Source organism: Barbus barbus (genome assembly GCF_936440315.1).
Source record: "Barbus barbus genome assembly, chromosome: 28".
Lineage (NCBI taxonomy): Eukaryota > Metazoa > Chordata > Actinopteri > Cypriniformes > Cyprinidae > Barbus > Barbus barbus.
Genome location: NC_136756.1, coordinates 6,787,702 through 6,810,756, shown reverse-complemented (window position 1 = coordinate 6,810,756; position 23,055 = coordinate 6,787,702). Strand labels below are relative to the sequence as shown.

The window sequence follows — 23,055 nt, the reverse complement described above, 5'->3', positions numbered from 1 at the left end:
GACTGCTTTAAATCTCCACATGGGGATAAATGCACTCCAAGTACAGCACTATGAAAGGACAGAAACGCCATTCAGTGGTCTGGCCGTGGGCACTGAATATACTCGTGTGTGTGTGTGTGTGTGAGTGTGTGTGTGTGTGTGTGTGGGTAGTCAAACAAGGCTCTGCTTTATTAGACAGATGACTTGCTAAAATTAATGAAGGATGGATTGTGAATATAGTTTCACCACCCCCACCTCCTCAAAAAATAAACCATAAAGCCCAAATCCATCACAAAAGGTGTTCTTTAAACACAGATGTACACTACTGTTCAGCAAGTTTGATATATATTTTTATTTTTTTACAGAATGAAGGCTTATGCTCACCAAGACTGCATTTGATAGCAGTATAAACAGTAATATTCAAAAAAGCTGTTTTTTTTATTTAATATATTTTAAAATGCAAGTTATTCCCGTGATCAAAGCTGATTTTTCAGCGTCATTACTCCAGTCTTCAGTGTCACATGATCCTTCAGAAATCATTCTAATATACAGATTTGGTGCGCCAAAAAAAATCAATATATAAATAAATTGTGTTTCGATTTTTCTTTTTCAAGCGTCTTTGATGAATAGAAAGTTCTAAAGAACAGAATTTATTTGAAATCGAAATCTTCGGTTACATTATGAATGCAATTAGTCATTTTTTATCAATTTAATGCATCCTTGCTGAATAAAAGTATTCATTTGTTTCAAAAAAAAAAAAAATCTTACTGATCCCAAACTAAGCAGTATGAAGACGTACTCTCGCTTTTCCGAAGAACAAACTACTGATTTTATTAAAAGACACATGTTTGTGTAACATTAGGCTACATTTCACTTTAGTTACTAAAGTTAATGGATCAAATATGTAATTTAGTTTTCATGACCATTTTCCTCCCTGTGGCTAACAGAATTAAACAGGATTTGTAGCTGTACCTTTGATATTTGTGCAAGTAAGCCATCTATGCAGGGTGCAAATGAAATGTACATGACCTTTAGACTATGTCTACATGATAAGTCTTTCTCCAAAAAGAACATGCTGTTTTGACGCCGTTAGATCAGATCTAATCCTAGTCTATAGATCACTGAAAAGAACAATCTCTGCTCTTCGCCAAGGCTGTCTGCAAACTCCTGAATGTCTTTATCTTAAGAGGAGGTCATACAGATTTAGCTTATCAGAAAAAACCTTTGGGAAAAGAACTTCCAGCTGGTTTTCTGTCTCTCTCTATCACTTCCTGACCTCTACCAGCGACAACAGATATCTGAGCCCTTCTCCATGAAGTATGTATGTGTAATTTAACCTGTGGTGTGTTTCTGTTGTTGTCATAAGCAGTCAATCTGACATTTACCACCAAACCAAACTTGAATTAGAGGTGTGGTCACTTTTAAATGAAGTTGTGTGACCTGTTCCACTGGAAAAAGTGGTCTGATCAGCTTCAAATAATGGAATTATTTAACAATGATAAACCGAGATTCATCTTCCCTAACAAGACGGCACAGTGTGCTTTAATTAAAGCACATACAGATTACGAGCGAATACAGGACAGAAGTAACAAGAAACGTACAACAACCTCAATACATGCACCTTTAATTATAAACACATTTTAGGTCATATCTATCTAGAAAACGTCTTTAGCATCACAGCCGCGGTCGTAGCTTCGCGTTGATGTCCACACTGCTGTCTATGCAGGCGCCTCACTATTATAGGTTTTAAAGCACAGCCTCTGTCTGATGCTAAATGCTAGTGGATTTTCCCTCCAACGGCTACTTCACTACTTCAGTCCACGCACCTTTATTCTATGACGCGTAAGTAAATGGTACGTATATTATCATTGTAAATATTAAATAAAAAGGTAGTTTTCATTGGCATACTCACCACACATGTCTCCAAGAGCTGTTTAGTTCCTCGTTCTGAGCCGCTGTCATTTAAGCCCCGCCCACATCGTATCTTATTGGGCGAGAAAACAGTCCACGCCTTGATCTAGATCACGCTGATTGGCTGAGACGGCTGTCAGTCATTTAGTTACCTGCCAACAGTATCAGTTCAGACGTGGCACCAGGATGCGTCTCTTCTCTGTGATGTCAATGGCATCTTTTTTTTTTTTTTTACAACAAAACTTTTAATGAAACATCTTCTGCTTATGGCTATTATGGTTTCACGTTGTGTATATGAGTGTGTAAATATATACATTTTCTATTCTCTAAAGGAGAGTTATAGTTGTTCAGCGAGGGACTATTAATCCATGGCTAACAATTTTCATTTTAGTTTTCATATGTAGGACCACAAAACCATAATCTGAAAGCTGAATAAATACGCTTTCCATTCTTAGGATAGGGCAATATTTGGCTGAGATACAACTATTTCTAAATCTGGAATCTGAGGGTGCAAAAAAATCTAAATATTGATAAAATCACATTTAAAGTTGTTCAAATTACGTTCTCAGCAATGCATATTACTAATCAAAAATTAAGTTTTGATATATTTACAGTAGGACATTTTCAAAATATCTTCATGGAACATGATCTTTACTTAATATCATAATGATTTTTGGCATAAAAGAAAAATTGATCATTTTGACCCATACAATGTATTTATGGCTATTGCTACAAATATACCCCAGCGACTTAAGACTGCTTTTATGGTCCAGAGTCACATATTTGATAGGCTACATGAATTTCTAAGGCCTCTAATGTACCAACCTGATTAAAAACAGATATAAAAGCTGTTATGTGCAACAAAGGTATCCAACTGCAAAGTTTTGTACAGGTTGACTGGTTTGAGTTTTTAAATGGCTGATAGGATAAGATCTATAAAAAAAATTACAGATGGATGATGTAATACTGTGACAAAGTGAGCAAACACTCTTGCTGTGGGTGTTATAGCTATAAAACCATGAAGTAACAATTAAGAATAGTAGCCTATATTTATAATATACTATACAGTGGTAGCCAAAATTAATAGAACACTAGTATTAGTAAAAAAAAAAAATAGTGTAAAGTGCGCCTAACTGGATGGTGAAATTGTGATGAAACGATGGGTTTGTTGGAACCACAAACATTTCTGTCTTGGCAAGGTTGAGTTGAAGGTGATGGTCCTTCATCCAGCAAGAAATGTCTTTTAGACCTGCTGAGATGTGAGCAGCTATCGTTAGATCATCAGGATGGAATGAGAGGTAGAGTTGAGTGTCATCAGCATAGCAGTGATATAAAAAGCCATGTTTCTGAATGACAGAGCCTAGTGATGCCATGTAGAAAGAGTAGAGAAGTGGTCCAAGAACTGAGCCCTGATGCACCCCAGTAGCTAGATGTTGCGATTTGGACACCTCACCTCTCCAAGATACCTTGAAGGACCTATCGAGGTAAGATTCAAACCAGTCTTTAGTGATTGAAAGAATATTTTTACCAGTTTGGTAACTCTGTGCTGAGTTTGTTGTTCATGAGTAGCCTTATTTCTTGGTTCCAGCATACATAAATGTACGGAGTAATGAACAAGCAGAAAGGAATTAGATCTTGAAGTACTGTATATGCAGCAAGGAACAGCAAAGTTGTGGCACAAAGAATAGGGGGAGGGAAACAAAGACAGGCCATATATCTTTGATTCACTGATCATTATGGAAAAATTCATAGGCAAGGCAAGTTTATTTATATAGCGCATTTCATACACAATGGTAATTCAATGTGCTTTACATGATAGAAAGTAAAATAGTCATAAAAAATAATAATAATAATATTGATCACAGCAATAAAAAATTGTTAAAAAAGAGATAATTTTTTTTAATTATTATAATAAAGACAAGAAATTTAAAAACAAATATTCTCAAGCTTTGTTCAATCTCTTCCGCACTAAGTGAGCGGAGGAAAAAAACTTTCCAAAACACCTAACTATTACACTACTTCACCCCCTTCTTACTTTGACCATCATATCTGACCTATTCACTAAAACTAATGTCTGTAATGGTAGGAGTTTAGAGATGGTAGAGCGATTCACGACTAGAACCTCCCTTCTAGCTTCTCACATTCTCTCGGTATTTATACCTTCAAGTGCCTCTTAGGGCTCTTAGTGCTTTAGAGAATGCATTTTGTCCCCCCGGACTGTGCACCTGTGTGCAGTCTACAGTGCAGTCAGTTTCGGACGTAGCACAGTGCTCGTTCAACAAATGCACAGCTAAACAGATGAGTTTTTAGTCTGGATTTTAAATGTGGCTAATGTTTTAGCACATCTGATCTCTTCTGGAAGCTGTTTTATCCAAAGCGACTTACAAATGAGGACAACAGAAGCAATCAAAACCAACAAAAGAGCAGCAGCATGCAAGTGCTATTACAAGTCTTGGTTAGCCTAACGCAGCACACATAGAAAGTTTTTTTTTTTTTTTAAGAAAACGAGTAGATAGAATATAGAAAAAAGAAACCTAGTGTTTGTTTGTTTTGTATAAGAAACAAGTAGATAGAATAGAAAAAAAAGCTAATGTTAATTTTACAAGAAAAGCTGGCAGTTATTGACTCGGTAAAACAAAACCATCAGGTTGAGTTCTGCTCAGAAAGCTGTGCCACTTGAAAGAATTCAAAGGCTCTTAATAGCAGCTTAAAGAGAGTGAGTGACATTTGTGTTGTTTCCTAATAATTTTTTTTTTTAGAATTTTGTAATCATTTACATAATTTTTTCATGTCATATTTATATTTTTATATTACTTTTGTTCTTTGCTCTTGCAGTGCTTGTCATTGTTGCTTAATCTTATGCTTGTGTGGTTTCAAGAGATATTTGTCTTTACCAGTTAGATACAAGTCTCCATTTCAAGGTTTTTAATGTCACATGACAATGCTGTGAAGCAGTCATTTTCTTCCATTGCTTTTGGTTTGGTCTAATAACACTTATTGGATTTGTGTGGACAAAGTAGGGATGAAGTTCAGACGAAGTCTGAGTTTTGAAACATACGACTGAGATTATTCAATAAATATGCTCATTTTTATCATCACTGCTTTCTTCTGTTTCACAGCCTCCTCTGTAAACCCCTCATGCTGACAGAAGACTTTTACTTTTGTATATCAGACAAAACTATCAAGTAAGAGACTGGATCCAGTATTCCTGGTGGGGAGATTCAGCGTAACATTTTTGCACAGCACCATATCGGCACGATCAAACACGCTGGATACACTTTGTGTGCATCTTGTCAAACCTGGACCTGATGAGTGGAGTAAGGGTTAATTTTGAAACCACTGGGAACAAAATATACCAGAAAGGGCTATTTTATTTAATACAATATTATCAACCAAACAAAAGAACATGATTTGTGAACTGGTCAAATCAAACCACTGTGAGTGTATCCGTGTGTTTAACTGTACAATTACACTTATGGCTGTTAACTTATTCGGCGATGTGATGACAGTTCATCCTGGAAACATGGTCGGTCTCAAATGATCTTGACAACGGGGAAGTATTTGTGTGCAGAGAAGTCAAATTCAGGAAGGGCCTACAAAGAAAAAAGGCAAGGATTCAATGAATTCCACAATATTACATAACATCTATAAGCAAAATGTTTTTTTTTTTTATCATTTTGCCAGTTTGTAAAAAGTCTATTTCTGCTCTAGTGAGCAGGTAACAGAGACAGTCCATAATGCTCAAGCTGTGCTGAAAACAGAAAATCCCTATACATATATTGTACCTTGGTCTCCTTCTTATGTCCTCCAGCAAGCAGCTTCATTACAACAATATTGGGTTTGGCCACTTTAAGGATGCGGTTGACCTACAACAAGAATCAGCATCTCAGTCCCTTCCTTTCACAATATATAATTAACAATGTGAGCACTTAATCATTTGATCGGAATAATCAGATTTATTTGCACGCTTCAAATTTCAAATACCAAAAAACAAAATATTATTATTTTTTTAAATATTTAAAGTCACTATATTGTTTAAAAATAGTCAAGGCATTTGCAAATATGATTAAAAGATGAATATGAGACAAAACTACAGAATGTCACATTTTATTATTAGCCGTTTCAACACATACATGTTTTACCAAATAAAAAGAACAGCACTTTTAGAGTTCATCCCACTCATTGATGTGAGCATAAGTATTGGGACAGTTGAACATAAGGCAGATATAAAAGATTAAAAGCTATTATTTAGTTGCAGATCCCTTGCGCACAATCACAGCAGTGAGTCTGTGACCCATAGACATCACCAGACTCTTGGTCTCATCCTTTGAAATACTTTTCCCAGCCTTTAATGCAGCCAATTCCAATTGTTGCTTGTTTTGGGGAGTTTCTGCCTTTCCTCTCCTCTTCAGCTGCTGAAATTCATCTTCAATCAGATTTAAATCTGGAGATTGACTTGGGCAATCTAAGACTTTCCATTTCTTTGCCCTTATAAACTCCTTGACTGAACTGGCAGGGTGTTTTGGGTCATTGTTCTGATGCAATATGAAGCACTTCCCAATTAATCACTTAGATAAAGGTTCATCTTTGTCTCATCGGTCCATAAACACAGTTCCAAAACTCTTCTGGCTCACCTTTGTGCTTTTTTGCAAACTCTAATCTTGCCTTTCTATTTCAGCTCCCTCATCTTCATCCTGGTTTGTGTGCGTCATCATCGAATGCAGGATTCAGAATTCAGAAGTAATGGATATAACTGATACGACACATTCCCTGTTTTTAATTCTGAAGAATTAATGCAACAGGACACAGCTGATCACTTAGAAAGACCTGTGAGGCAACTGCTCCAATACTTATGCTCACATCAGATAGAGGGATGAACTCTAAAAGTGCTGAACCTCTTAGCTGGTAAAACATCTATGTGTTGAATCACCCAATAATAAAATGTCTCATCAAATCAGCATATTAGAATGATTTCTGAGGGATCATATCCATCCATCCCACAAGATTGGAAAATTTCACATTGCAGTACAAGAAGAGTTTGTACCTCTGCATCGGGGCTGGTGACGTTTTCGAGTATGAGTTTGGCCTGCTGGAAATGTTTACTGGCTGCCATATAGAGATCCGCAGAGCGAGGAGGAGGATTGTACTTCTTTAGATCTGACATTTCCTACATCCACACATACAAACACACACTTTTTACTGTAATCTTGGGATAGAATAGTTGCAGTAAACATCATCTAAAAGCAGTAGTACCTTAAACTGGATGTAGTGCACTGGCGGCGGTGTGACAACACTGTTGAAAGGGGCGAAACGATGCTCATAGCGAACCTGCTCGCTGTCCAGCTCAAACTGAGGTTTGCGCACCTTTCTGTCCATATCCAATGCTATCATAGTCTGCAGAAAGAATGACAGAAGAGTCAGTACCAGGGTCAAAGGCATGACACTTGTCCACACCTATTTGTTTATTCAAAAAAAAAAAAAAATTCAAAGACTTAAGCCGGGCTCACACTGTGCGATTTTTAATAGTCTTTTGCGATTGTTGCTTGTCACACTGTACGAACATGATCCCCATGTCAGACTGTAGGATCTCAGTTGTCTTAATGTCAGACTGTACGACAGTCAAGACGCGACAAAAACGGACGTATTCAAGAAGACTTGTCCGGAGTTTTACGTCATCAATACGTGACCCGCGTTCTCTCGCTATAATGGTAGCTAGCAAACAACAGCAACGTGTAGCGTTAGTTTGATTAATTACATGCCTTGATGTTAAAAAAAAAACGAAAAAGACGACGTGTGTGGAGCAAGTCATGGCCGGGCAAAAGAGGACTTTATGGACTTCCAGTTCTGCATTGCGAACTTGAGGTAATTTTGTTATTCGAGTTTAAACATCCTGCCCCTTAATAAATAAACTTTAAGCAAACTTTTCTTTGTACATATATTGTTTTTACAAATAACGAAGTTGAAGTTTGAAGTTGTCGCGATAATTGCGTCATCAAGTTCAGTGCTCCTATTGGTTCTTGGTTTGACGGTCGTCGTAGGAGATGTCACACTGCAGGAAAGTGTCTGAAATCTTCTGACACTGCCAGAATTTAATCGGAGGAAAAAATTGATCGCAACGGCCATTAATCGGCTGTCGGTGAACATGTCAAACCAGCGATCTAGACAACCGATTTTAGCCTAGGATTATAGGAATCTTTTAGGATTTTCAAAATTTGTCTCAGACGAACAAATCGTGGCCAAATTCGCACAGTGTGAGCCGGGCTTTAATTGCACAAAAATAAACGTGATAAACAAAATGTGATAAAATGTCAAGTGGTGCAACTCCCCAAAAACTTTGATATTTATAAATAAATAATTTATTTAAAAACATTATTTAAAAAAAAAAAGTTGTTCATGCCATGTATTTAAGGTTTAAGTAAAAAAAAAAAACCTTTGATGGTTACACATTTTCAGAGACATCTTTTCAACAACATTTTAAAAAAATAGTATAAAAGTTTCTCAAAACAATATGGAACTAACATGAATACAAAAAATACTTTAGGAACTAGGTACATTTTAAATGAGATTTTTCCTTCTTTGTTATGAGCACTCTTATCACTGACCCACCAGTCAAATCCTGATGATTATGATTAATTTCTGCTATTTACAGCTCAATATTGTCACTGAAACATGTCACATTACAAAAGATGCAAATGAAATGTTGACAGATTTGTATGTGTGTGTGTGTGTGTGTCTGAAGGTATTACCTTGTACATGCCGGCACACATGTTCTGGTAAGCTTGGCTCATGGTGATCTCTTTACTCAGAGGACGAGCTGACAAGATAATGAAAACACCAGTCAGACTGAAACATCACAATCCTATAGAGAAAACAGAAATTGCTGAATGATTGTCGGGCTGTGAAACCTTTCTTCTTCTTCTTGCTCTTCTTGCTGCTTCGTACTTTCAGCTGCTCCTCCAGGATTCTCTCCTCTGCCATCTGAGAGCTGTCCGCTCGACTCAACGTGGACATGAGCCACGCATACAGAAACTCTGACAGATACCTGTACATACACGGAGAGAAAGCCTCATCAACCTTTCTCCGACTCTCAGAATTAAACAGGATGTTTTGCTACTGTCCCTTTAAGACCATATGCAAATTACCTCTGTAGCAATTTGTTAACTTGTTTCTATGTGTAATGCTAATTCCCATATTAATGTGCATTTTGGACTTAATTTAGGGTATCTTCAGAGACGCACCTGTGTGTATTGCAAATACAACCCGAATTCCGGAAATGTTGGGACATTTTTTAAATTTGAATAAAATGAAAACTAAAAGAATTTCAAATCAGATGAGCCAATATTTTATTCACAACAGAACATAGATAACAAATGTTTAAACTGAGAAATTTTACAATTTTATGCACAGAATGAGCTCATTTCAAATTTGATGCCTGCTACAGGTCTTAAAATAGTTGGGACGGGAGCATGTTTACCATGGTGTAGCATCTCCTCTTCTTTTCAAAACAGTTTGAAGACGTCTGGGCATCGAGGTTATGAGTTTCTGGAGTTTTGGTGTTGGAATTTGGTCCCATTCTTGCCTGATATAGGTTTCCAGCTGCTGAAGAGTTTGTGGTCGTCTTTGACGTATTTTTCGTTTAATGATGGGCCAAATGTTCTCTATAGGTGAAAGATCTGGACTGCAGGCAGGGAAATTCAGCACCCAGACTGTTCTACTACGAAGACATGTTGTTGTAATAGCTGCAGTATGTGGTTTTGCATTGTCCTGCTGAAATACAGGTCGTCTGGAGGGGAGCATATGTTGCTCTAAAACCTTTATATACACCTTTCAGCATTCATAGTGCCTTCCAAAACATGCAAGCTGCCCATACCGTACGCACTTATGCACCCCCATACAATCAGAGATGCTGGCTTTTGAAATGAACGCTGATAACACACTGGAAGGTCTCCCTCCTCTTTAGCCCGGAGGACACGGCGTCCGTGATTTCTAACAAGACTGTCAAATTTGGACTCGTCTGACCATAGAACACTTTTCCAGTTTAAAACAGTCCATTTTAAATGAGCCTTGGCCCACAGGACACAATGGTGCTTCTGAACCATGTTCAAATATGGCTTCCTTTTTGCATGATAGAGCTTTAGTTGGCATCTGCAGATGGAACGGCGGATTGTGTTTACCGACAGTGGTTTCTGGAAGTATTCCTGGGCCCATTTAGTAATGTCAATGACAGAATCATGTCGATGAGTGATGCAGTGTCGTCTGAGGGCCCGAAGACCATGGGCATCCAACAAAGGTCTTCGGCCTTGTCCCTTATGCACAGAGATTTCTTCAGTTTCTCTGAATATTTTGATGATGTTATGCACTGTAGATGATGAGATTTAATTCTGTAATTTGACGTTAAGGAACGTTGTTTTTAAAGTATTCTACAATCTTTTTACGCACTCTTTCACAGATTAGAGAGTCTCTGCCCATCTTTACTTCTGAGAGACTCTGCCTCACTAAGACATCCCTTTTATAACTAATCATGTTACAGACCTGATGTTAATTAACTTAATTAGTTGCTAGATGTTCTCCCAGCTGAATCTTTTAAAAATGTCTGGCTTTTTCAGCCCTTTGTTGTCCCTGTGCCTACGTTTTTGAGACCTGTAGCAGGCATCAAATTTGAAATGAGTTCATTTAGTGGATAAAAGTGTAAAATTTTTCCATTTAAACATTTGTTATGTTCTCTATGTTCTATTGTGAATAAAATATTGGCTCATGTGATTTGAAAATCTTTTAGTTTTCATTTTATTCAAATTTAAAAAACGTCCCAACATTTCCGGAATTCGGGTTGTATACTGAGCATTCTTAGTCTGTGTTATTTTGTGCCTGTGCATTATGTTTTTTTATAGCAGTAAAACCATGTGTGTCATACCAGTAGATGTAATAATACTCGTGCATGCTGTAGAGCTCCAGCTCAAAGCCGCTGAGCAGGTACTGGATCATGATGCGCAGGTTGTGATAGAGGATCCAGGTGCCCAGACAGGCTAAATGCTGCCTCTGAGGCTCCAGCTTCATCAGCAGGCCATGAAGAGCAGCGTCCACCTTCTCAGCCTAAACAACAATCAACACACTCAATGATGCCTTACTACTCACATCATGACAACGTATTGAGCATATTTACGTTCAGCATGCACACGCTTTCACTGAACGTAAACAATGCTGATTATGCTGATTATGTTCTGGTGTACTCTCCAAAATGGTCTTACGGGTTTGGGACGACATGAGAGTGAGTAATTAATAACAGATTTTCATTTTTGGGTGAACTAACCATTTAAAGGAGTTTAAGCCATCGTTTTCTAAAGCGATCACTTCAGAGTGCAGAGTGGAGAAAAAAAACATACTTTTCTAATACAAACTATAACAGCTAAGGGGCAGTTCACACAGAACGCGTCATTGCGTCTAAAACCACGAGCGCTCAGGGGTGGTTTTAAAATAACCATTATCTTACCGTCAAATAAAACCATTATCATGCCAACTTACTACTGTAAACAAAAGCTTGCAATGCTTGCCCCACGTGTCTTCTGATTGGTCCACTGTTTCGGAATTGACATAAAAAGTTTAAATTCTTTTAACTTGACTTGGTGTCTCGTGTGCGAGACGCTGCAAAAGACCTGTGTAACAGTCAAACACACGTTTACAAGGAAAAACAATGGAAAAGTAAGGTAATGGAATGGAAAAACCTGTTCTGTGTGAACAGCCCCTAACAGTAAGCTTGTGTCAGTGTGGCTGTTCCACCTACGTTGTAGCATTTATTGTTGGTGGGACTTTTGATTCTTCTTGCTGACTTGAATCTTTTGAAGATTAAATATTTGTTTACTCATTTGTTAAGTGACAGGTCACATTGTTTCAGCAGTAGATGCAGCAATCTTTGTATCTTATAAGGGAGTCATTGAATCATTCACTCAACATGAACTTTTAATTTGTATGTGGACACACTGAAATTTTTCTTGTTGTAAATGAGACTGACTTGTATGTTGAACTGAACAAGTAACATGTCCCTCATATCCGAGTTCATTAAGTTTTTTTTAAAACTCTAAACCCTGATAGCACACGTACGTGATGTCTGCATTTACATCTGCAAGACATATTATTTAGGGTGTTTGTTCATCTGCAATACGTCTATAGGACGTTTCCTTTTAGATGTCAAATAGACGTCTATTAGATGTCTTTAAGATGTTTATGATTTAGAATGTATGTAAAACTGACATCTGAAAGACGTCTGCCAGACGTTTGTAGACAGCAGATGCTTTCCAGATCAAGAGATCTTTAACAGACATCTTGCAGATGTACCTGTGCTATCTGGGAACACTAACTAGTTCAGTGAAGGTGGCGCATTCGTTCCGTAGGTCCAACCAGCAAAATCATTATTCAGTCTATTGCAAACGTATCACGTATATTGTAATTTCGCATTTTTATATTTTTTTTATATTATTTTTATATAGTTTGGATATATTTAAGATTCTATTGGCTAAACCAGGGGTCATCAAACTGGAGGGCCGGTTTCCTGCAGAGTTTAGCTCCAACTTGCCTGGAAGTTTCAAATATACCTAGTAAGACCTTGGCTGTATCCGAAATCGCCCCCTATACCCTCATTCACTATTCCCTACATTAGTCCACTCATATAGTTCACTTGAAGGAGTGAATGAAAACGAGTGAGTGAATTCAGACACTGAATGCACCGGAAGAACTGCCGCTTTTGCATAGTTTGCTTTCTGTTAAATAATCATTTGAAACGGGCAGCTCCAATAGTAAGATTGAAGGATTTATCTTGAACTCTGTCATGGAAATTATGTATAAACCCTAATAGTCAATTTACAATTAATTTTGTACCTTTGTTGTATTCCACTGTATTACGCCGTGGACGAGCGCTTCTAAAATCAATGAATGGATGATTCAGCTGCGGGCGCCATCTTTTGGTGAGACGTGGGAATTGACTCGGCGCGTGACTCTCGCAGTGCATTCTGGGGATTCTCTAGCCGTTGAGTGTACATCGGTTGTACACTCGTTTTTGCGGTGCATTGAGCCCTTGATTAGCTGCTTCGGGTGTGTTTGATTAGGGATGGAGCTAAACTCTGCAGGACACCGGCCCTCCAGGACCGAACTTGGTGATCCCTGGGCTAAACTAATTGTGAGGACATATAGCAGCATACAGACTTTAAGACAGCAGGTTACAAGGCCAAACAACATTCTATTGACATAAGACAACATGAATCGCCAATCGCAACACATTTAACTGTAATGTGACAGAAAAATAGTTTCAAAGAGATAAAGCTGGTGGGTGTAAAGTGAACGTGTCTCTTCAGAAGACTTGGATTAAACCGCTGGATTGATATGGATTACTTTTACAATGTCTATGCACTTTTTGAAGCTTAAAAATTTTGGTTGAGTGGACTTTCAAAGGATGGATAAAAATATCTTAATTTGTGGTTTGAACAGAGTTTGGAACGACAAAACGCTTTTGTCAGTGAATGACAGAATTTCCCTTCAAGGTCTTTGTAATAACAAACACTGGTGAATTGAGAGGAATTAGACCAGAGGAACTTATCAAGAAAGTAAACAGGGCCGTTTTGTTGACTTTACAAGTTGATTTTAACCAGATAAAAACCATCTACGCACCTCATCCTGAAGGGTGGCGAACTCCTCCAGTATGTGACCCAGTTTGTCTCTCTGGCGTGCTCGGTTGTGTCCGTGGATCTGGATAAGGCTGCAGAACGGCTGTGACACATAATACCACTCTTACATCATCACATTAAATAACAAAAAAACACACAATTTCACCTGTCATAATAACATGTTCAACAAAATGAATCACAAACCCGTGTGCAGTGTGTGACAAACGAGTCAATGTAGTCTTTAGCCTGGTGGTTATTGTTCAAACTGCATCTGTGAACAAATAAAACAGTGTTAAAACAAGATGGGAATATAATATGATCTTAAAGCCATCATGAGTTGAGTATTTAGTAAGTAAGCAAATAATACAATCTATACAATTAATCACTCACTTTGGGGAAAGGACAGGTGGACTGACAAAATAACGTAGTGCATCTTTAATCATATCCTGCATCAGATGAGTCCCAAACACCTTCCTATTGTCAATCAGAAACGTGGTCTGCATCACACAAACAGACAGACAGACAGCAGTCAGGTGAGCACAAAGACTATCTACATGCCAAGACCAACCATCATATCCTACATTTCCTGATCAATGTGTGACATCATATATCCAAAACCTGTTTAATTTGTGATATAGTTATGCTGAATGTGTTATTCGTTGATAATAAAGCATTAAAAATACATTTTCTGACCACAGAAGAGATTTATAAATGTCATATGAAGATGGTCTCACCTGCAACAGAGACCTGGACAGCACACATGGAGACTGTTCACTGAATTCACAGAAGAAATCCTGAAACACATTCAGCAGCATTAGTTACATCTATCTTTATAACAACCCTAGAAAGCATGTGTTTATTCTGAAAGGTATTTACCAAGATGCTGTGCAGGTTGGTTATATTGATGACCTCACAGACAGTTTTAATGCGCTCAATGAGTTTGCTGAAGTAGTTGACCATCTCTTCTCTTTTGATGATCTTGGCATATCGTGGGAAAGTGGGCGGGAGTAGGCGCTGGTTAACCAGTGGCTCGAAACCCATCATGATTGGATGATCTGCGAAAACCATGGTGTTAAGGTTTGTGGAATTTTATAAGTCCAAGAAGCAATTTCTCTGACAAAATAAATACAAAATTAAACTAAACATTAAGTGCCAGTTTTGCGCCAGTGCAAATCATCTTTTGGCATTAAAATAGTACTGTCAGGATTTACTAAAGACGTGCAGTGAAGAATTAGCGCTGAAAAGGTGTGGACAGTTATTTTTGCGCCTGACCTTATTGAATATGCATTTGTAGGAGTTTCCCTTTCAGACACAAAAGTTATGAGAGGAGAGTATTCAAATGAATCATGCAACCAGAGTTACTAACGTTTGCACTCGTCAAATTACTGGTATTTGCATCCTTATTTAACGCCCCAAAAAAGCATGTCTTAAACTATTTTGCGCTTCAAATGCCTGCAATTATTGTTGCTAGGAGGAGGCACGGCAGAGAACAGAGAGCACGTGGTAGAAGGGAGAGGATTTTTTCCACACGTATTAATTTATTTGGAATGCCAGAAGAACACATTATTTGATGTTATATATGTTATATTGATGAACAATGTTTGAGACTGTTACCTCCTTTGGTTGTGTCGTTCTGTGACTGTATGCCGTACTGTACGGTGGAGTGAATCGCTGACAGTAGGTCCGCAGCCTGAGTCATCAGCTTCTGTGCTTCACTGACAGCACTCGTCTGAAATGTCAAATCAAGCAATCAAAGATCAGGAAATGAACTGATGAATCATTTTCTGAAGCAATATGCATGAGTGAATTTAATAATGTCATACCTCTTTTTTAGTGAAGGAGATGAGAGCACTGAGCAGCAGGCGAGTGAATTTAACACGACTGAACAGAGCCAAGCACTGCTGATGCTGAGGACAAAAGAGAAAGAAAATCTCTGAATTCTCTGTTCAGTGCTATCGTCTAGCTACATCATATATACATCAATTTCAGCCAAACCATCCATCTCTCTCTTTATCTGAAGTCTAGTATTTTGTGGAAATGTTTATATATTATCTTATATCTTACATCCAGCTCAACCTCAGGATCTCGTTGTTCACCCTGTCGACTGCGTGTACTCTGTAAGAAAAAAGAAGAGACACATATTTAAGAAAAGAAAAAACTGAAAATATGGAAAGACTCATGAAAAGCCTAGAGATACCTTCACTTTCCTCTGAAGTTCATCCTCAACATCTTTTAGCATTCCTACAGAAATGACAATTTTGACTGAATTAATGAATGAAATTGAAATCATATAAAAACACGTTTATATATCTTTGCTAATTATTCATATTGCAGGAAAACGTAGCCAATGATTTTTATTATTTTGCATCAATACATTATTTCCATGAAAATTAAGAATATTTTCCCTCAATATTCTCTTTAATCCTCTTTTCAATTTTCAGTAACTAGTCCAGACATTCAAAAGCTTATGCTGGTAATATATTTTAAATATAAATTATTAAAGTTGAATTTTCAGCATCATTACGCCAGTATTCAGTGTCACATGATCCTTCGGAAATAATTTGAATATGCTGATTTGCTGCTCATTTATACTAATTTCAACTAATAACATTTCTGCCAATTTTAATCAATTTAATGCATCCTTGTTGAATAATGATTTTTTTTTAAATTGGGAACTAGTGAGAAAAGACACTTAGCTCAACATAATAAACAATATATACCAAATATAAAAGTAAATACAAAAATTAAGCAAAATATTAACCCCAATCTTTACACTCACCTGTCACTCTCAGATCTGTTACACTGTTTGCCATTTTAAAACCATACGTCATGGCCTGAAAATCTTCCTGTGATTGGAAAACATAAATCCATATTCACTGAATAAATAAACAGCACAATTTAACACTGAAGGAAATACACTGCCCTCCAAAAGTTTGGAAACGCCCTAGAAAAGTGGGGTTTTGGACAATATTGGCATGAATCCTTTTTAATTTGTGATAATTTTGCACTGATAAGGGACAACACAAAAACAGTTTATACATTAAAAATGATTTTCGATTCATCAAAATATCCACCATTAGCAGCTATTACAGCATAATCTGGGCATCCGAGCGGTCAGTTTATTCAAACATTGACTTTGAATTGGCGATCAATTGTTGAAGCTACAGTATTAAGGTGCGCTGACCCAAAAATCTTTTAAAACCTGGGCCAAGTTTAAACCAGTAACCAGGCATCACAGCTGGCAAAGGGGCATGTCTCACTTTGACATGTATATTATGTTTTATTGCTGCTCTTCAATGATAATGTCAAGTTACTTTAATGTATTTGCACCAAAAAATGATAAGGATTTATGCTGATATCGTCCAAAACCACACTTTGCCAGGGGTCTTTCCAAACTTTGAGGGCAGTGTATATTATTAAATGGAATTTGTGGGTTTTCCAGTGGGTCTTTGTTAATTTAAATGTACATTATGGCATCAGTAATCACACCAGACACTGTCATAACTTCATAAAACAACACTATTGGGACAACAGTGTGTCTTACCTCCTCAAACACAGCAGCTTTGTTGACTTTCTCGCGGGCGATGTCGCAGATCTTGAGGATGCCCAGAGCGAAGGCTTTGAGAGCAGGGTCTTGAATCAGATCCGGATTATGAACATAGAGACACGTAAACACAGTCTGAGCCAGAGAATGCCCCTCCAGCCATGTGATCTGAAACAACAGTGAGACAATATTCAATACAGCATAGACACTGACATTCAATACAGTCAGCAAGCTCTGAACACTCAACCAGACATTGCTTTGTTTAATATACTACTACACTAATAAAAAGTTTGGTGTCTGTAAGATTTTTTTTAAAATGGGTGTCGGTAAAGATTTTTTAGTCTCTTACACTCACCAGTGCTGTATTTATTTGATCAAAAAAGAAAGAAAAAACATATTATTACAATTTAAAAGAACTGTCTATTTGAGTATATTTTAAAATGTAATTTATTCCTGTGATCAAAGCTGATTTTCAGTATCATTACTCCAGTCTTCAGTGTCACATGATCCTTCAGAAATCATGAAAATATGCTGGTTTGCTTCTCAAGAAACATTTATTATTATCGGAGTTGAAAACAGTTGTACTGCTTCATGTTTATGTATTTTTGAGGCGGTTACGCATCATCGGGGAATCCTGGAGTGTGACGGGGAACCCCAGTATTACAGCACAGTCACACAAGCCATGATACAAAGCTACAGAAACTAAGCAACCGAAATAAAGATTAAAAAATCATCAAAACTTCTACTTAGAGCTTGCTCCATTTCTGCAAATCAGTTTTTGTGAATGAATGGCCTTCATCAACAGCCGATTGCGCCACCTGCTGGTGAGCGGCTGACATCAGCTGGAGATCATGCATCGGTGCTCTACTGCTATTCCTGCGGGTCCCGGATGTGCAACGCCGAATTTTCTGCCGAATTTTAAACACTGAATGTGTGGCAGCGAATTCGGAAAGTGAAATAAAATGACCGAAATGTGCCTGTCGAATATTATACATCGCATTTTTAAACAGACTGAATATTTTGGAAGTGAATTCTGTAAGGTGAATATGAATTATTGAATTTGTAATTATGAAAATGTGTGTGAAATATTTAGAATTGAAATATTCACAGCTTAAATAAACAACTATGTTCAATTTCAGGACCTAAAAATGCAAGCCCTGGAAATACAAGGCATTAAAATGCAAGAAAATTAAAATTTCAAAAACTATTGGCATTCTTCTGCTTCCATACACCCCAAAGAGAAAGGAAAACTTGAAATTGCATCATATGACCCCTTTAAATTACGAACATCTTGAGGTGAGCTCCGGGTGCGAGGCCGCTTTTAACACTGCTTGCAGCTTTAATGTATATTGTTATTACTATTATTTATTACTATTACAGGCACTTTTATTATTATTTTGTTTATATATCTATATCTATCTATTTATATATATATATACAGTATATATATATATATATATATATATGTGTGTTGGTGGCATTATACTGACCAGACAGCAGAAACATGTGTCCATGATCCCAATGAGCTCAGGAATACTCAGATCCTTCACTCGTATGGCCTCATCCTTCAAAAAGATCGAAAGACAGAGGGGAAAAAAATGAAATGGAGACAGACAAAGAGAGACAAAAAGTCACTTTCAGTACAGTGTACAGTTTATATTCATAGTTAAACTCGCTATATTCAGGTTAATTATTATTATTACCTCACTTTATAAGACAAAATAAAATATGAGGAGTAAGGATTATGTGAAACCAGCTCTTACCTTAACAGCCTGTTCAAAGCTGAGGACTTTACGGTTGACTTGGTTTCCAATCATCCCAGCATCCATCTTCGGATCCATCATCTCAATGGCTGACATCGCCTCGAACAGACCGAACCTACAGGAACACGAGCATAAAGTACGCTGAATTACATGTACAAGTTGCACGTGTAACTCAAATAAGTACAATACACTTACAATTTGTCATGTAGCAACTCGCCAAGTTTGAGTTCTGCAAAAAGAAACATTCAGTAAATTCAATGTGTGTACATTATTCTCTACAAGGACAGATGTATATACATGTGACCCTGATAAAACGTCACCGATGACCTTAAAACAGACCAAACAACATGCTCAAAATAACTCAAATGTGTTCAGGTGATGTATGGTGAAGTGCTGGAGTCGATTCATGATGGGGTCAAGCTTGTATGGGAAAGGAAGTTCATTTTAGATCTCTTAGTGACCATAAATGGCAAAACTGAGAGCATCAGGAAAAGATATTCCTGCAGCCATGCCTCACTGCACTTTCAGAGAATGAATTTCTCCAGAGCAATGAAAATACAAGACGCAATATCATCATTTATTGATCAAAAACACTGACTGTGATGTGACACAAAGCTTGCATCCTGTTTAGAAATCACTTTTTAACTTTATAAATAACTGCGAGTCATGCAATACATGGACTTTTTTGCTTGTTTTGGAAAAACCTGGTTTGAATATTAATGTAAATGTCACATAAACATGGCATATTTTTCTCAGGGCTTTGTGGAAAATGGCTATTCTGAGATCATGTGCTCTCTGATGACATTGACCTCTGCTGCAGAGTTCAGCCAATTATAATTCTCTCATAATAAGCCATGAACATGAAATACATACAGACACACACCTTTACAGGCTCCTTTGAATTCCTTGGTGACATCCACCCAGTTGGCGTTGTTTCTCATCTTCTCTGGGATCCCAAGACCCCAACCTCCCTCCTCCTCCTCTACCGATGACTTCATCACCATTGAGGCAGCTGCGAACACAAAACATACATGGGTCAAAGACGGGACGTCCCATTTGGGAGTCTGCATCAGATTCAATCTTTAGATACATATTAAATGCAACAAGTAAAGGGTCTACTTTAAGGTTTCAAATAACTTTTGTAAAAAATAAATGTCAAAATATAGGTGAAATAATGTTCCATCGTCATCCAGCGTAATGGATATATTTATGTAAAAATGATAAAACATTCTTATTCTGACCTGTATTTATTAAAATATGTGACCCTGGACCACAAAAAAGTAGCACGGGTATATTTGTAGCAATAGCCAACAATACATTGTATGGGTCAAAATGATACATTTTTCTTTTATGCCAAAAATCATTAGGATATTAAGTAAAGACCATGTTCCATGAAGATATTTTATAAATGTCCTACTGTAAATATATCAAAGTGTAATTTTTGATTAGTAATATGCATTGCTAAGAACTTCATTTGGACAACTTTAAAGGTGATTTTCTCAATATTTTGATTTTTTTTGCACCCTCAGATTCTAGATTTTAAAATAGTTGTATCTCAGCCAAATATTATTCTATCCTAACAAACCATACATCAATGAAAAGCTTAATTATTCAACTGATGTATAAATCTCAATTAAAAAAAATTGACCCTTATGACTGGTTTTGTGGGTCACATTTATAAAAGATAAAGCAATCATACTAAATTTTATTATACAGTAGTCAACATTTAAAGTGGATCAATAAAGTTGTGTCCTAAGACAAGAATGCATTTTGGTTTTAGGACAACTTTGATAATAGGTTTTATCCTATGTTGACTAGCATATTTTAAATGATTCAAACGACTAGTGAAGATTTTAAATAACACTTAATTAGTATTTTAGGGTCTGCACTGTGATCCTCAAATAGAGCACTGCTTTACTAAACCATATATTTTTTAATTTATAATTTTAGCACAATTTGTGTCTCAAAATCTAGTGAGTTACCAACGTAGACAGCATTTTTGGGTATTATATGTACCTCACAGTGCTGTCTAAGTATGCAATTCACTAAGTAGGCAGACTAAAATGTCCAAATTTGGTATCTACAGTCAAGCATGACAGACCACAGGCACAGAGAAGTTCTCCTGAGCGCGTATCTTGTGTATATAATTGGATATTAATTATTTTTGATTTGGTCAAATTATTAAATACAGAACCATCAACAATGTGTCAAACTGTAACGTTCAATGAACAAACAGCCATATAGCTGTCTTACCCCTAAATATATATCATTACTACTAAATATATACTTCATTCCTTTTTACAATATTTTAAATACATATTTAACAAAAAAAAGACCATCAAGTGATAAAACAAACAATAACGTTACCTTTTGATTGTCAGTCTGTGCTGTTGCAAATATGCAACGGACGCCAGCGACTGACGTCACACGCTGAGTTGCATTCTGGGACATGTAGTTCTGAGCTTTGACGCTAAAAAAAAAGAGAAATAAAAATAGTTTGCTATAACCATACGTGTTATTGTTGTTGTTGTTTACCTTTTTCTGATTAAACATTGACGAATTACAATTGCATTGGTCAAATGTTTTTTAAATAATATTAATAATAAATTATAAATTTTAAAAAAATGGACTGAAGTTGCTTGTTTTGTTCATAAAAATATAATTTGGTGTAGAAGTATGGGAAATGTCTTGCATGTCTTTATCATACTTTAGACAGAGCTGTGTAAAATTCATACAATAAATTTTCCTGTTTACAGGCCACTGTCCTGTAAATTTTAGCTCCAACCCAATCAAACACCCCTGAACCAGCTAATTAAGCTGTTTAGGATTACTAGTAAACTACAGCAGGTGAGTTTGATCAAGGTTGGAGCAAAACTCTGCAGGACAGTGGCCCATAGGACCAGGGTTGAGAACCCCTGGTTTAGGATGTTGTGTTTTGTAAGGAATGTCACTATGCGGCTATTTATTATATTGTTAGGTTACTGCACACACAAATACCACTGGAATTACTGGGATTTATCTGCTTTTTTATATATAGGTGTGATCAGTCCTTCGGACCAGGTCCCAGGGACGTCACCAGAGGATAAGATCAGATTGAATAATTTTGCTAGAGTTTGAATTATGTAAGGGCTGCTGAGTTTGAGCATTTCATTACTGATGTTGTCTCTTTTAAATCATTGGTTGAATCTAGGGTTGCTGTTGAATTTTCATATTTATAAACAAACTGATAATGTATCTTTTTACAAAATGAGATGGGGTGTGAGAGATGCTGACATTGAGTGAGTTTGGAAACATGGTTTTTAATTGATAAAATTGTTGTTTATGTTTTGTAGGGTTTTTTGTGTTTGCTCTGTAATGTGTTGAGAAATGGTGTAAATTAAAGAGGTTTTAAAAGTCAAAAAAGTCTCTCTCTCTCTCTCTCTCGCTCGCTCTTAATTCAATTCAATATGTGCTTTATTGATATGACAATTGTTGCAATATATTGTCAAAGCATAGTTTTTACATTGAATCTAGAACAGATATATATGAAACAAAAACGTGCATGTATATACATATAAAAAGTACAACAAATCAACATTTTAGAATTCTATGAATTCTATGAAAATTCTCTGTGTGTGTGTGTGTGTGGGCGAATCACTGATTTGAGACAATCTTGTTTTTCACCTAATAAATATTGAAGTTTTGTTTTCTTGTTTAAAATTTTGAAGTCGGGGGAAAGTATATCAAATTTTGGATAAAATATCTTTCTAATGTCTTGATAGTTAGGGCAGTGAGGAAGTGTTGCTCTGTGGGTACAGTATGGGCAGATGTGGCCCTCTTTGGGCAGCCAGTGCTGTCGATATCTGTCTGTCTCTATCCTCCTGAGACCCTGAGAGTATCTCTATAAAGCCCTGAATGTTCTCTGTACAGGACATCCAGACTTACAACTGTGACATGTGAGGTCTCAGAGAAATTCACTGAAATAGAATGTCCACTACAGAGGCAAAAACTCCAGAGCTGGGTCTCAGGAGGATATAGTCAGAGAATGACTGCTCAGTCTGTTCCTCGTCATTTGTCTTATTAATTAGTCTCTCACTGTACTCAGATATTCTGCAGTTGTGTAATCTCTATTTAGGGCCGAATAACATTCAAGTTTATTTTGTTTTTCTTTTGTTTCTTTCCAAAAGGTTAGATAATTTTCTTTTTGTGCTTTTATAATTTGGTTGGG

General features: G+C 36.8%; 2 protein-coding genes across 2 annotated transcripts in view; both read right to left on the bottom strand.

The window, feature by feature from the left end:
• Positions 1–1,950, bottom strand: part of LOC306848474 (glutamine--fructose-6-phosphate aminotransferase [isomerizing] 1-like) — a 38,024-nt gene extending 36,074 nt beyond the window's left edge. Inside the window, exon 1 of the mRNA XM_079383041.1 lies at positions 1,892–1,950. Within this exon, the coding sequence (XP_079239167.1) occupies positions 1,892–1,898 (7 nt within the window). The 5' untranslated portion in view covers positions 1,899–1,950. The remainder of the gene's footprint in view (positions 1–1,891) is intronic.
• A 2,438-nt stretch (positions 1,951–4,388) lies between these two features.
• Positions 4,389–21,318, bottom strand: naa35 (N-alpha-acetyltransferase 35, NatC auxiliary subunit). Its single transcript, XM_079382752.1, has 23 exons — positions 21,216–21,318; positions 19,732–19,860; positions 19,044–19,077; positions 18,849–18,963; positions 18,576–18,650; positions 17,086–17,253; positions 16,321–16,387; positions 15,739–15,782; positions 15,606–15,656; positions 15,365–15,448; positions 15,156–15,270; positions 14,418–14,596; positions 14,276–14,335; positions 13,932–14,038; positions 13,746–13,812; positions 13,546–13,644; positions 10,802–10,980; positions 8,796–8,932; positions 8,637–8,704; positions 7,144–7,284; positions 6,935–7,057; positions 5,676–5,756; positions 4,389–5,483 (listed from the first exon to the last, which is right to left on the bottom strand). Exons 2-23 carry the CDS (start codon positions 19,850–19,852, stop codon positions 5,424–5,426), a joined length of 2,175 nt encoding a protein of 724 aa, XP_079238878.1. The 5' UTR covers positions 19,853–19,860; positions 21,216–21,318; the 3' UTR covers positions 4,389–5,423.
• Positions 21,319–23,055: the final 1,737 nt, after the last annotated feature.